We start from the raw sequence: 15,694 nt of genomic DNA on the forward strand, positions 1-15,694 counted from the left end.
AGGTTATGTACATAGACGATGATATACCGAGACTGCTCATGGACTGCCTTTCTGGCGTTGGGATTTTTCTGTTCGCATTGGCCTGTATGAGCATCCTCGGGCTGCTGGGTGGCGTGCCATGCCTCGTCATGGTATGGCGTTTGATACATTTCCTTTTAGCATTAAGTCCTACCCCGAGGCCGGTCGCGGTCTTGCTCTCTTTAGATACTTGAGCCAGGGTGCAGCAAACACCCGCTCAAGAGCTGCCCGCGGCTCCAGCGGCAGCAGGAAAGGATTTGTCAGTACTTCCTATACACTGTGGGTAGACTCGTTAACCTCGTATTGGTCGATGACGGTGGGTTGCAGATCGGACTGTAGCCTGCAGAGTCTAATTGGGTTGATACGACCCTCCACACGTACATCAGCATGAGCCTGAGTCTGCAATAGCGTGGCGTCTGTTGGGCTGTAGGGATCAGCATTTCGCAAGACCAGGGTACCGGTGGCTCATCGGCGCATGGTGTAGACCATAAAGAGCGCAGTGAGAAACCAAATGAATGGCAAGCGACATGCTTCTCCGCACTCGTCCATAGCAGTGATAACTCGATAGGAAGCTCGGCCCGCAATCACCTGACTGCTTAGAAATCCGCCCGCCGTTATCGCCGAGATAAGCCCCGCCGGGAAGCGTTGCGGCCTTTGAAAATTCCCCGTACGAGAATTCCCAAGAACCGGGCAGAACGGCGGGGAACATGCGCTGTCTGGACACTCAAATCTCATAGGGTGCCCTTGACTTTGTACGACCTCGATTACCAACATCCATCCGTGCCGCAGACTCCAGACCCCGCGGAGAGAGCGCTCTTCGCATATCTACTGACTGCATTCTTGTTCTTGGAACGAATTGCGGAGATCTAGGCCGGCTCCCCATACAATGGGTCTTCTGTATGTTGATTGAGTGTGCTGCTAAGAGAGATTGTGAGACTCATTAACATGAACGTTCAGAGCCCTCGGAACTGCATTGGAATGGCCGGAGGCCAAGAAGAAGGCTGGCCAGGTGCGCCAGTGGGGAATTGAGGTATGCGCAACGAGGGCCTTTACACTGGTGTACCCTGACTGTGAAGAGTTGTTGGGGTGGAAGACTGACCAGCGGAGTAGCAACTGCTCGCAAACTGGCATCGCGCAAAGGGCAAGGAGCGAGATGCTCTTCTTTGGGGCGATGAGGTACGCTGAACCGGTCACAAATCCATTTGATTTTGAAGGCTTACGGGTAGCTTTTGGATTGCTAGGTGGAGTATCTCGTGGTGGCCCTGGACGACGCCTCCAAGAAGGCACGGCTGTCTCTAGCCCAGGCCGAGATCCTCAAGTCTCTTGCGCGGGATGAAGCCCTCTGGAAGGCTGGCCCAGCCAAGAATGATACTCCAGGGGATCAGTAAGTCTAGATTTGTTTCTTGGAACCATGATGGTGGCAGTTCCTAACAACGACCAGTGAGGGCGAGGAACCGCCTCATTTCCACCCTGAGTTTGGACGATTTATGCTCGAGGCTACACCGGGACGCCCATGGGGCATTGGACTCAAGGATCTGCTCAAAGTGGAATCCAATATGAAGTGGAGGTGCGTCCTTGGTCAAGATCTCATTCAAACTAGTGCGGGGTACTCACAGTCGGCTCAGGCGAGAAGTCGCTAAGGCGCACATGGCGTCCAACGAATCACCCATTACTTTGACCACGTTCCCCCGACTGGGAACACAAGACGACTACATTCAGCCTTATTATCCACCATCTGGCCCAGCGCTGCGCTCACAGTTTGTCCCTGATGAGATTGCCAACCCTCATATTAGATTCCCGACGCTGGCTGCCAACATTCGATCACGCAGAGGACGCAAGGTCGAATTAAATGTGCCCGTGTTCAAGGACCAGAATACGCCCTCGCCCTTCAAGGATCCCACTGTCAACTACGACCTTCATACCTGGCCCGAGGATGACGATGTTCGGAACGGTGCTGCCAAGGACGACCACGTCTATATGGATGCGATGGCCTTTGGAATGGGCAGCTGTTGCTTACAGATTACTTTCCAGGCAAAGAACATGACTGAAGGTCGACGGCTTTATGATCAATTGAGCCCGCTGGGACCCATTCTTCTCGCTCTCACTGCTGCAACACCTATATATAAGGGATTCCTTGTGGATACGGATGTGCGTTGGAACCAGATCGGCGGGGCAGTGGATGACAGAACACCCGAAGAACTTGGAGAATTGGTACGTGGTTCTATCGGGTCATCTCCCAATCCACCCGGCTCTACTAACTTTCGCGGTGGTAGCCTCTCAAAAACGACCGTTGGAGAATTCCCAAGTCTCGATATGCTTCTAACTCGACTTATATCTCTCAAGACCCTCGGCTACGCAAGGAATATCTCGACCCGAATCTGGTCATTGATGAGGACATTAAGAGACGTCTAATGGACGGAGGCATGGATGAGCTACTTGCCACCCATTTTGCACACCTCTTTATTCGCGACCCTTTGGTGGTCTTTTCGGAAGATCTGGAGGAACTTGATTTGAACAAGGGGGACCATTTCGAGAATCTCCAGTCTACCAACTGGCAGCACATGCGTTTTAAGCCACCGCCGTCTGAAAAAGATGACATTGGTTGGCGTGTGGAATTCCGATCCATGGAGATTCAGATCACCGACTTTGAAAATGCAGCATTTAGTATTTTCATTGTGCTCATCACCCGAGCAATTCTGAGCTTCGACCTCAACTTCTACATCCCCATCCAACGGACAACTGAGAATATGGAGACCGCCCACGCTCGCAATGCCGTTCTTGATCACAAGTTCTATTTCCGCAAAGATCCCTTCCCGAGACGCGCCCCCAAGAACGCTCAGCAGTCTTCCCACGGTAGCACCTTTTCATCCACGACTTCCTCGGCGGTCAACACACCTCCACCCCCGCCTCTTGGTCCCGTGGAGAGTGAATATGAGCTGATGAGTATCTCTGATATTGTCAATGGCTGCGCGGATGGGTCATTCCCAGGTCTTATCCCCTTGGTGGAATCCTATCTTAACAGTGTCAATGTAGACGTCGAGACGCGGTGTTTCCTGGCCAGTTATCTGGATCTCATCCGGAAGCGAGCGGACGGGACACTCTGGACAGGCGCCCGATGGATCAGAGAGTTCGTCGCCAAGCACCCGAGCTACAAGCAAGACAGCGTTGTCTCCGAGGAAATCTGCTACGACCTCGTCAAAGCAGTCGAGGAGATGACGGTGAAGGAAGGGCGACACGGCACGGTGGGATGGGAGCTCCTCCGGGGCAAAAAGAATTAGACAAGCCTCCTTTTGCATCGGACCATGTCGGTAGAGCATTGTGACGAGCCAGGTAGCATTCTAGAGACCATGACTTAATTTGCACATATTCACGGCCAGAGGCAGCCCTCTCGACCGACTTTTCACGCCTTTGATGGAGTCCACTCACAGCGGCACATTGAATATGCTTCCCCTGCCGCCCAATACCCCAGTCAAATGACTTGAGAATCGTCCTGCCGTGAGCCGACGCCCATGCCCCCGGTATCACGCAAACCGAGATCGCGCACCTGCGGGATGGTGCAAGGTCATACAAGAGCCAACATGGACCCCGGCCACATTGCAACGGTAGCAGCACCAACCTTTCGAGGCAGACCTCTCCGTCTAGAACATTTGCCCGTTCAGGCACAATGCCGCCAACCCCCATAAGAAAAAGGAGAGCCACACCCTCCTCAACCTGGCAACGTCGTCCCACCACTCCCCAGCACCCTCCCCGTCCCAAAACCCCTTGCCCGAATGTGCTGGTCAATGCCAACCCAGCCGCCGCCACAGCGTCAGGGCCGCCACCCCGCCGCAACAGACGTGGAGACAGAAGCCATCATCGCGGTGACGCAGGGCTTCCTCGCAGCGTTGAACACCAAGTCCCGCATCGATTTCGAGAAGCATTGCGTGCGCGCGGGGGGTATGTCCCTTCTGCCCCCTTCACCGACGGCCTTGCGCTTCTGCACGATTGGGTCGTTTATCGAGTATATGGCGACGCTCACGGATGACATCGATGAGCGGATCTGGGATCCGGAAGTCAAGGTGCACGAGGCTGGGAACCTGGCGACGGTGTGGGCGCCGTTCCGGGCGAAGATTAACGGTGTGGTGGACCATGTTGGCGTGGAGCTTTTTGTGCTACACAAGTTGAATGGGGAGTGGAAGGTTACAGGGCTTGCGGATTCTTGTCGGAGGCCGACAGAGGAAGAGATGAGGTTGGATTGAGGTTATTTCGTTTCGGTGGTAGATGTGAGTTGAGGTGTTGGTGGGCTTCAGCTATCCTGTTATTGTGAAGAGCTTTTCTACCATGTGAGCTTCAATTTATGGCATCTTTGTAGTCCCAGGGAGGAAATAGGTTGTTGTAAAAGGGTAATACTCAAACATTAGGCATATGACCATCTCGAATGAAATGGATCCAAGAAAGCTATCCGATAGAAAAGGCTTTTCTGGTTGCATGCTACTTTCATTCGGACGACATTTGTCTTGGTCTTACTAGTGGTCAATCAAGTGATATCAATATCGGGATATCAAATATTTATAGAGCCCGTCTTATATACCTGGGTCACTAGGACTCCTCCCTTGTGGTGGCAAAAAGGCTCAAAACTGTATGCTATGTTATATTTAGTCTTAGATTTCACTAATCATAAATCTGCTGGTAGGTTTGTGCGATCCATAAGGAAAATATACATAAAACAAATTGAAGCGGTTGTACAGTAGCAGCAGCACTTGCTGAACTAAAAATAGTCTATAGGCAGTCTATCCCAACCATAGGCCAAAGCTTTCCAATAAATGTTATCCGCATCAGTATCGGTGTATTGAGTATACACCCCATGTATCTTATATCCACGTTGGATGTGAAAATGATGCGATCTCAATCTTACCGCGTATCTGTAAAGATACTGTAGGTACTTGACGCATACACAACGCGGTGAGTAGAGAACCAACAAGGCAACCTGGGAACCACTTAGTGTATCCCGACTGGATCTCGGGGGTTTAGGTGCCGCTTCACAATAGCTTTCCGGAGGAATGCCCAAGCGCAAAGAAAAAAGAAAAGAGAAAAGGAAAAATTCAAATCAATAGTCTGCCCCAACAGTCTGGCGCTTCGAACCGCGATTCTGCTCCACTGCGCACCATCGGGGCCTTCGATTGGCTCGGCCAACCAAAGTTGCCAGATAGACTTTGGGCCCTTGTTGCTACCGTGTATATAGGGGCGATCCACGGCCGCCGCTAGCTCGCCGCGCCCCGAGACACACGAAACTTCGGGGAATCAAAGGGCTCGATAAGCGAGGCGCCAATCAGTGGCTAGGCTCCGGGTGGGTATGTACAATATGCGACCTGGATCGATCGGGGCGCGGTTGCGTATTACGCTGTATAAAGCGACAGAGCAGGCAACCAACGCAAGTCTCCGTTTCGGATACTCTACGAACTATGTCGATCATCATCCCAGGTATGCTTCCATGGTTAGCTCGGTGACTAGTGACTTGGTCATCGGCGGGTAGATCTGGCGAAGAGATCGACCAGTCATTCCACGACACGAGCGCCGCCGACCAAATCCCGGGCTGTTTACAAGACCGAGCCACCACCCAGCCGCATTGGCGAATGATGATGGGCGCAGATGATGCAGAGAAGACTAGAAGAAGCCCCAGAGAACAAAAGCTTGGGGTCCACCACGCAACCCAAAGGGGGCGGACGCCGGAGGCTCGAGAGCCCAGTTAATATCGATCTGCCGACAGCAGCTCTTGCAATCTCCAGTGAATATAGGTCGTCCTGGTGGACGCTGTCGAGGGAGGGTATTCACAGCAGTCTAGTACTGGAGACGTAGTGGTGGTATACATGCCCAAGTACGGAGAGTCTCTAGAGATCTTACTCCATACCTCTACAGCAATACGACAGGGACACCCTTGACATGCGATCTTGGATCGATCGCAGAACATGAACCCTGCAGCCTGCAACCTGCAACTCCTCGATAGTTCCAGATAGCGTTTACATTGGGCACCGATCGCGAGGCTTGTATACCGCACAGCATAGACATGGCCGATCCGGTCTGCATCACTGTGATTGTGTCTGTACCTGTACGTCCCGAGCATCCCTACTTGTGTACCACTGCGATCTGAAGTTAACCGGACACGGTGGAGTCTTGAATGCGTTCCTCGGCAAGACAAGCCCCGTGGAACTCGGAGTTGGACTGGTGTTGGGTGGACGAAGGACGCCGGCCATCGTGGATGGCGATGAATCTGCGCACGCGAGGAAATTAGTGCCGACGCTTGTCGCCTACGTACATACTTGGTAGTACGGTTGTAGTACTACCTCGATAGTATGCTAATATAGTATAGTCTGTAGTAGGAAGAGGACCAGAGTGCCACCACACACTTCTCCATTCTTTGAAATACTGAAGTATATTGATTACACGCCCATACCCACTACGCGGAGTTCGCCAACGCCGCCATCTTTTCGCTCACATCGCACTGCGTCAGCGACGGAGAGTTCAATAAGTCCGCGATTGGGGTCGCCCAGGACGGTCGGGCCCAGCGGCCACGGACTAGGCAGTCGCGCTGCGAGTCAAGGGTATTGCGATGGCGGACGTTGATGCGTCCGGGTGCCTTTTCCCAGTGGGTTCGCCCGTGGCAAGGGATTGCTGGCTATTACCGAGCGAGGCGACGAGCTACGTAGCGGGCTGAGGCTAGTCTTCTTCCTTGCCACGCAGTCGGGACAGTACACATCCTGATCGGGCTCGATCGATCGCGCATGCGGAGATCAGCCCGACGGAGAATAGTCAGATAGAATAGTTATCTACATATACAAGACAGGCAAAACGACAATACCCACGGGTTCGTACGGGTACCGTGACACGGGCGTACGATCTCCACAGGTGCTGGAAATAGACGCCAATATCGATTGTAGGCTATTTCTCGATTTCTCGAATTCTCGAATTCTAATTCTATTTCTATTTCTCCATCTCATCGTCTGATCATCGCCCGTATCTCGGTGCATAGTCCCTGCAAGGCTATCCTCCCCACCATGACAAAAACCCAACGCGGCCCCGATTTCAAATCCCAGATCTCGATCGATGCGACCAGCCATCCCTGCTAGCGCAGCCTTGGCCTTGGCAACGCGATCCATTTTCCAGCCCCGTCGATCCCCCGTTGTCCAATTCGTGATGCTCTGCAGGATCGGAGCGTCTACGCCTGACTCATGCTGCGGTATCGTCTCTCCGGAATATTTGTGGCCTCCGCGGTGGACCCGACACCGGTACTATCGTGTCTAGTTCCAAGACCTGAGATCTTCCTCGGTTCCGCGCACGAGTATACTCTGGACAGAGGATCCTCCGCGGCGAGCTGGTGTCGGCGATGACGGCGATGCCACCATTCTACCGTACGATAACACTGCCGAAAGTACTCACGAAGGATCAGACCAACCCACAATTGATCCCCCGATCCTTCCGAACAGGGGTGTTCCTATCCCGCGAACCGGCCTGTCAAGTCCAAACCGCGCAACGGGGCGTCCATGACAAATCCTGAGACGCGCGCCACGCCCACTAGAGAGGCGCCGTGTGATTCGCGCCTCGGTCCGACGGTCTGCAGCACCGCTCGGTTTTTTAGATTTGCATGATTTGAGATCCTGGCGATCATCCTGCTCCTCCGTCTATCCAGAGGCTCGGGACCTCCTTCGCTCCGAACGGGGGACGGGGCGATCTGCTCGCGCGCACGGAGCGTAGCCTGCGGTGGACTCGATCGTCCTGATTCGAGCTGAGGCGGGCGCGGTGTGGTCGGGCCTCTGTCGGACGTTGTAGACTTCGACTGGGGAGAGATAGTGATGGACCAGGCAAGGACAGTCAGTACTGATGCCAAGCGGGCTTGGACGAATCCTCCGCAACCTAGATGTGGTGGCTTGTTTGTGATGGGATGATCGAATCTCACTGCGAGGTGGCTCAGCAATTCTATCTGGTTTATTCTGACACTCCTAAATTCTCTAAGATAGACAAGGACGGGCACGGAGGTTGCAAGACTCGCACTGGTTCTATGGAATACAGTATAATGTACCCGGGCCCATCAGCACGGAATTTCTAATTCCTGCCCGCGACAAGGGACGGAGAGCTAACCTGTTAACCTTAATCGACCACACATCAGAAAATCAGACCATGTAATGAATGATCGCCAGATAGAAAGATCCAAACCACGCGACCGAATCGCTGGTTCACCCAAACTACGCGTCTCGCCTTGTATTCTCCGGTTCGGCCGTACCACGCCGCACAGCCGCAATATAGTGAAGATACTAGAAGCCACGCGAATGCGCTCATTTCAGCAGATGGCCGTGTATGTAGTTTCTTTTTGGTCTCCGCTACGGTATAGAGAATGGGGGCACGGTCCAATCAATCATACCACGCAAGAACAGCCAAATTGCCACCCACGACAGAGATCCAGAGCAATCCGGATGGGAAATCTGGGGCCGAGCAAAGACCGAGCAACACTCTGAGAGGAATCAAAGAAATCGATGGGTCAGAAATAGCAACGTTTCATCCAATATAGGCCGTGGGAGATGCTAGAGAATCAAGATCGTATACACATCACAGGGGAACATACTCAGACACGCGCGCGCGCAGATGACGATGAAGGAGAGCTCAGGACACAGATGCAGGGTATAAATCAGAACCAGCAGCAAAAAACGAGAATCGGTCTTGACAAGAACCTTAGAACCGGGACGTCAATCCAAACGAGGGGAATTCTATGCTTTGATCCCAACGCTGCCGGGGTATTAGAAGGGCACCGATTAGGAAGGTCCACACTCCACACACATAAGGTAATACCAAAAACCAAAGGGGGCAAAAGGAAGTAAACGAGGCAAAATGCCGGGGAAAAAGCAACTCATGAGAATCCCCGAAAAAAAAAGAAGAAAAAGAAAAAGAAAAAGCCACAGAAGAAAAAATGAATGGCCAGTGAACTCCGTTTTGCCTCCCGTTTCTATTTCCCGCCTTTTTCCAACGCCACATGAGAAAAAGAAGCTTAATGACTGGTAGGCGATGCGGAGTCGAGAACCGTCTTGGGCTTCAGGCTCGATCCCAGGGTCGCCGCCTTGTTCGCGCCCATCTTGCGTGTCAGCTTGGCGTAGTGCAGACCGCAGGCGTTACACAGCGTTCGGGCACCATCTGGACCCCGACGCCATTCCGGCGTCTCGGCTCGGTTACAGCTGTGGCAACGACCAGGAGGGGCCGCCTTCTGTACCAACGTCGGTGGTTAGCAATCCAGATTCTGGCAGATGTAGTCGGAGACACGGTTTCAACCGCCGTGGGAGGGGATAAACGGGTAAAAACAAAGGCGTGCCAAGATGGGAAGGGAGAGGGAAATGGAAAAAGGGAAGGAGGGTACCACGACTTACTCCACGCCGTTTCTTCGCGTCCGCCCCAGCGAATCCACCGGTGCCCTTGAACTCTTCTTGGTACATGGCCATGTGGTCATCCTCGGATTTGAAAGCCTTTCGCTGAGCCATCTGCTCCGCAAGCGCATGTTCCTGGTTCACCACGGCCGTCCGTATCCGGATCAAGGCATCTTGGTTCCGACGCTGCATGTGGAGAATATCCTCCACCTCATTCAGCGATGGAAGCGAGCCCAGGACCGGTCCAGAACGTTGTGTCTGGTGCGCTTTGGCAGCATAGTGCCGTGAAAAGTCGAGTGTTCGCGAGCTCATCTCGGCGATCTGTTGCAATAGAGTGGGACGTCAGCCCACAAAATTCTGGCACCGCAAATCACACCCGATGGATCGACAGGTGACAATCTCCCAAGCTCCATTCCAACCACACCAGCCGGTGGAGCAAAGGAGAAGAAGAAAAAAAAATAGAAGACGCGAAAAGAGAAACCGAGAAGAAATTCCATACCTCATTGAGAGACGTTTCCACATCGTAAACGTCTAGATGCCGTTTGACCGAATCGCTATGGGGCTGACCCGGCATCGGTCGACCCACAAAGCCACCCTTGACTTCTTCCACACGAGGCGCACCCATGTACGCGCGATTATCGTAAGGAGCAGGGGGATATGACGGGCCACTCGGCGGCTGCTGGGGAAAGGAGTAGTTGGGAGGGAAATGGCTGTAGCCATTGGGGGAGGCGACACTGCCGGCGGAGGGCGGCGCGCTGTAGTCGTAGGCGGAGGAATTCTGGGAGCCGGACACCGAGGTGATGCCGGTTTTGGCACTCTGCGTGGGCGACTTGCCCGTGCTGAGCGAATGGATGGAGGCGTTTCGGGACTCTTGGGTGTTGATCGAAGCGAGACTGGTGCGCGACGCATCGGCCTGGAGCTGGGTCTGGTGGGTAAAAACCGGTTCGCGCATCAACGACCCGGAGCCTGGGCCATTTGAGAAGGGATTCGGAGGGCCTGGCGGACCCTCGGCAGAGGAGCGTCCGATCAGATGTGAGGGCGGTGCGGTATGTCCGGGTTGCGGCGGCTGGGCGGATGTGGGAGCAGGGTAGAGGGAGTTGTCATTGCCCAAAGCCTCGTGGATGGAGGGCAGGGACTGTCGGCCGCCGAGCTTGTCCTTCTCGTCCTCGAGCACCCGACGCGACTCTGGCGGTGAGATGTAGCCCGGTTGTGATGGCGCGCTCGTGGCCGGGGGCCCGTACGAGTAGGGTAGGGGCTGACCAGCGTACATGTTGCTGGGGCTTAGAAGGGGGGTGGGCGAAGCGACGGCGCTTGGGTGTTTGGGAGTATACCCCGAGCCGTCCTTGCCCAGGAAACCGATGGCGGGCAACGGGTCTCTGCGAGGGGAGATGCAAGTCAGCATTGAGTTCCAGACCGATGCGCGCTGAAAGACCAAACCAACCTGTGCCGAGGTGCGGCTTCCAAAGACCCCATCACGTTCTGATGGGGAGTGGGATGGTGTGGGAGGAAGAAGTGGAGAGAAACAAAGGTCAAGGGTCACTGGGATCCTGACCTCATCAACCGGGCGTGGTTGGGCGCGGGTTCACCGAGTCGATCGCGGTTCCGAAGATGAGGACTACGGTAGCACCAGCGATCGCACGATGGAGACTGGAGAGGGGGGGATGGACAAGGGAATAATATCCCACACGGCCGAAACAGTTTAAAGGTCGCGGACAACGCCTTCTCGTGTGACCCGTTGAAGAACCAGGAAAAGCGTTCCACCCGTTCGTGACGACTTCCAAAGGATCCCGGGTGGCGGCTAGATCGGATCCAAGGACGTGGTGGGTGGCAAGGTGAAAGGTGCGAATTAAGTCCGCGAGGTGATTGGGGATGGCCGAAGTATATATCGTGCTGGTAGAGTTGGGAGCGCGGGGAGGGAAATGACCATTCCCACCGCGAAGAACAACTCCAAGGGAGACGAGGACGGGGATGGGGAAAAGACCCAAAACGAGAAAAAGAAAAGCCACACAAAAAGGAAGACCAAAAAAAAAGACCAGAAAAAAGAGTTCAACACCCCCGTCGAGATCGATCGTTATAGACGCAAGGGATATTTGGGTCGAGTGGCGCGTGGGCGAGGGAATGGGGAGAATGTCAATCCAGGTATGGGACGCACGAGGGTGGAATGGAGAGTTCAAGTAAGATTTCGATCCAGCGATCGATAGAAAGAGGGGATTAAAGGGGATCGAGGCTACTTCCTTTCGGTCTTAGATTGGAATGAACGGGGGGGGGGGGAGGAAAAAGGAAGTTTAAAAAAATCATATCAAATAAAATCGAGCAGAAAATAATATCGAACGGGAATATTCGCCTTAAATCGAATCGAAAAAACATACTAGGAGGAGCGTTTCCATCGGAGGAAGAGTGGATCGAGATGGATCGGGGTTTGCACAGCGTGTACGGTACCAAAACACTATACCGACTCGAGCATCAACGATGATTGACGCTGGATTCGGCTGTCCAAGATTACATGGGGGGAAAGGACCGGCGTTTTACCTGTACGGTACGCGATCGTCGAGGTACCGTACGATTCCTGCGGATGGATCGAGTATAGCCATCAAGGCCAGCGGGAGTGGAGGGCGCGAGCCACTGCGCTGGGTTACTATTTAAATTACCTTGACCATCATGCTTTGCGAAGCCAAAAAACACGACTAATTAGCCCCGGTGACCGATGGGGTCCAGATGAGCTAGGAAGGTACGTACTTCTACACGGTAGGTACTGCGTGTGAGATGTCAATCCCGAGGGGATCAGAACAGAAAAAGAAAAAAACAAAAGCGAAAAAAAAAAAAAGAAAACATCGCAGCAGCGGAGGCTGTGCACTCCTTTTCTATTTTTCTCATTTTTCTATAGTGGTTTTAATCGACCTTCTGGAACTCCCATAATGGGTTTTCTCTTTTCTTTTCTCTAAACTGATTCATGCAGCCCCCGGGGGGTCAAGTACGACACTACTCAGGAACACATTGGTACCGGTACGACCCGGGGGGAAATCGAGGTGGTCACCTTGCCCTCGAGAGCCCTGGGCGGAATCTGTCCTCGTCCGGTGCGATGATATCCGATATATAACTCACGGTGTTATACTCACCACCTCCCCCCAACTTCATCGTCCAACTCTCTCTCCACATCTGCACCCGCATCTTATCACAAGCTCGGCGACTTGCTCGGCGCACCTCGGTGCGTTCAGACCTCAGCGCTGATTAACCAACCCAACGCCGATCGGAAGGCGGGATGGAATGCAAGCTGAACGATACAGATCACGGTGGGACAAGGTGGTAATCCTCATCCCATCGTCCGCCCAGATCTGGCGTGTGGAGAAACAAAAAAAAAAATGAAAACAAGCCACCGTCACACAACCTGGCCTTGCAATCGCAACTGGATCGCCAATGAAGCGGCCCCGCGGTGCAATCAGATCGGGGCGCAGCACATCGGTTCGGCATGCAGAAGTACCTCGCATAGTGATGTGAGAGGGTGAGTGTGGTACATATGCGCGCCCTGGCAACGTCTCGATCTCGGGCCCGCCCGCTCTGTTCCCCTATCGAAAGAGCGCATTTCCCCCCTTCGACGTCACTCTCCATCCACCCTGTCAAATCAGGTCGATTCGCGCAAATCACACCCAGCCCGGCCTAAACAACTTCAGGTGATAATTCGTGCTTCCCGTTTTCTTGCACTCGCGCGCCCTCTCTCTGCCTCTTCAATGCCCCAGTCAATTCAGCGCACACGTCTTCAGCCTTGCTCCGGTGGCTAGGTCATCCCACAGGTTGCGTCGCGCGCATGGCTTAAGCTTTGGATCGAGATCGGGCCACACGGGACGTTATTGGCGAGATCGTTGCGCGCGTCCGCCTGCCCGTCTGCCCACATCATGGCGAAGACCCTACATATGACACTATCGAACAGAGTGCAGAAAACCGAGTATCGCCTGGTATACTCGTAGACCGATCTGGAAAGGGACTGATTCAGGCGGACAGCGGACGGAGGACTCCTCGGAACTCCGTACTCTGTATCCACGTCCGTGGGCGCAATCGGTGCAGATGCAGATGTTGCCTCTTCTTGGGTAGCATGGACATACCACCTGAGGGATGGCAGTGACGTAAGAGGTCCGGATCACATCTCGATTGACGACAAATTCGCGTCGGGTGCCACTGCGGACCTCTCTGGCCGTTGTCTTTCCCGGCCGCGTGCGTGAGCGTGTTCGTCCGGATGGTCTACGATCCATGACGAGAGGGGTAGAATCATCTGGCGGCGCTCTGCTCGTCGACGTGACCACGTAAATCTCTTCGTCCACCACCACAACACCACGGCATGGTCCTGTCGCCTCCTAAGCTTATCGGGCGTGGGATCCTTTAGCAGGGGGGAAGACGCACGCCGTGGCCCAATGGATCATTTCAATTTCACGAAATCCCTGATAAATTTGGGTCCCTCAGTCGATTCATTCCTTTTGCCCCGTTGAAACTTTGGTTGCTTTGGCCCCTGCCGAGACCCGCTACTAGCCGTTGGCAGGTCCGTCCTTGTTTCCTACGGTTGGATCTATTTCTTCGCCCCTCCCAAGTTTCGGTCTGGGGTGTGTCGTGTTGATGCACTCCGTCGCAGCGTGTTGCGTTACAAAGCGTTTCCTTCCAACGCTCCAGCGCCACGAATGCTCTCCCCCGTGTCAGCCTCATTTCGGCAGAGACATGTTCTGACCCATTTTTGCCCTTGGGTCTGGGTCTGGTGCACAGACGTGCCGAGACCCATAAGTGGGTGCATGGGCTAACGGTCGGCTCTAGGGCCTAAACGTCGCGGGCGATTTTTTCAGAGTGGTCCAGTACGAAAAGATAATCGACGCAAGATCTTCGGAATCTCTGTATGCATGCCGTTGATCTGGGTTCGAAAGCGCCTTGGCAGTGTTCTCGCTCGCATCCCCCTCCGTTGCTGCATCCCCCCTGTGGTCGTGGACTCGATCATCCCAACCTGTACGGTCCCGCCCGAGCATCACGGGCACCAGGGCCATGGTCATGCGGTCGACATGCAAATGGCACTGAAGAAATCGGAAGATACATGGGGACTGGGCTTTCTACAGCCGAACTGGGATCATTGATACCCATTATCGCGGGATTGGGGCCATGAACTCATTTCTCTGCTGTATTCCTATCGCGTCTCTCGACCTGCTCGGATCGAGACTCTCTGCGAGGCTACAGGCCATGCTACCTCTCTTCGAGCATACTCAACAACCCACTGGTCCAGAAACCCACAAAGGATTGTTGACGGATCCGAGATCGAGCGATGCGAGGAATCGATCTACACGGTAGTCGCTGCATCGCGCAGCCGACCCAGCACACCATCAGGATCGCACCAATCCAGCCACGCTACGATGTGTTCCGTGCACCATTTGAGATTTAGTGCATGCACGCTAGGTCACCTCGCCTGAGCCGGACTCTGATGCACAAGGCCTCCTGCGGTGCGTCTCCATCGCGCGAGCGTGTGGGCATACAGGCGTGTATGTTTAGGTATGTGTGTGTACGAGCATCCGGCCGTCGACCAAGGGGAGGAGCAAATTGAAAAGCCCGGGGGGCGACGCACCGGAGTGGTGGATTATCGTTCCGGATGGGACCAAGGGAAGGGCGAGAGGGGAGGCAAAGGGCGCGAACATCTCGCCCAAGACTATCTGGGTATAGACGCATCAAACCCGGCGTTCCCCGCCGCACGCTGGTGCAGGCACTTTCGATCTGAACCGTCGGAATCGTGACCGGCAACCCGGTCGCAGCTTGCGTTGAAATGAGAGCTGCACGGGGATCAGATTGCAGATGCCGTGATTGGGTGCATTAGGTTCGAGCCGGAAATGCAACTGAAGAGCCGCTCTGGGTGTTGCTTCTCGTACTCGGGCGTTCATGCACGCAGAATAATGATGGGAGGGTCCAATGCCGGTTGCCTCGTTGTGGCAACCGTACATTTTCTGCGTCTACGATTGTGTCGATTTGGATTATTTTTTTTTCTGCCCGTGTCGATGGGGCGCGTCCCACTGACAACACATGCACGCCGAGTGGGACTTTGCTATTCTCTTTCTTCCTCGCCTTTCGAGCAGCCGACGGGAGCTGTACCTAGGTCATGCATTGCGAGAACTAGCGGCAGAGTACATATGCCCTTAGTTGAACCGGCCGATGAATAGTCTGGCGGACTACCGACTATCGCAACACTATCACTTCAGCAGCGGGAACAACCTGTGGAGTGTGCTAGATGTGAACATCGAGGCCGCTGTGCAGCATATTCACGGTGATGGACCAATCGC

General features: G+C 54.2%; 3 protein-coding genes across 3 annotated transcripts; 2 read left to right on the plus strand and 1 right to left on the minus strand.

Annotated features, from left to right (window-relative positions):
* Positions 1–904: 904 nt before the first annotated feature.
* N7459_000225 (glutamate--cysteine ligase) lies at positions 905–3,296 on the plus strand (the record flags this gene model as incomplete). Its single annotated transcript, XM_056939410.1, has 7 exons — positions 905–915; positions 976–1,048; positions 1,129–1,194; positions 1,260–1,402; positions 1,460–1,585; positions 1,635–2,229; positions 2,292–3,296. The coding sequence occupies 7 exons, from the start codon at positions 905–907 to the stop codon at positions 3,294–3,296; spliced, it is 2,019 nt and encodes a 672-aa protein (XP_056803690.1).
* Positions 3,297–3,800: 504 nt separating this feature from the next.
* Positions 3,801–4,256, plus strand: N7459_000226 (uncharacterized protein; the record flags this gene model as incomplete). The annotated part of the gene is made up of 1 exon (XM_056939411.1): positions 3,801–4,256. The coding sequence occupies one exon, from the start codon at positions 3,801–3,803 to the stop codon at positions 4,254–4,256; it is 456 nt and encodes a 151-aa protein (XP_056803691.1).
* Positions 4,257–9,031: 4,775 nt separating this feature from the next.
* Positions 9,032–10,874, minus strand: nsdD (GATA-type sexual development transcription factor NsdD; the record flags this gene model as incomplete). Its single annotated transcript, XM_056939412.1, has 4 exons — positions 9,032–9,244; positions 9,405–9,722; positions 9,901–10,777; positions 10,843–10,874. 4 exons carry the CDS (start codon positions 10,872–10,874, stop codon positions 9,032–9,034), a joined length of 1,440 nt encoding a protein of 479 aa, XP_056803692.1.
* Between the last annotated feature and the right edge of the window lie 4,820 nt (positions 10,875–15,694).

This window comes from Penicillium hispanicum, assembly GCF_028827665.1.
Source record: "Penicillium hispanicum strain IBT 35686 chromosome Unknown utg000001l_segment0_segment0, whole genome shotgun sequence".
In the NCBI taxonomy this organism is placed as follows: Eukaryota; Fungi; Ascomycota; class Eurotiomycetes; order Eurotiales; family Aspergillaceae; genus Penicillium; species Penicillium hispanicum.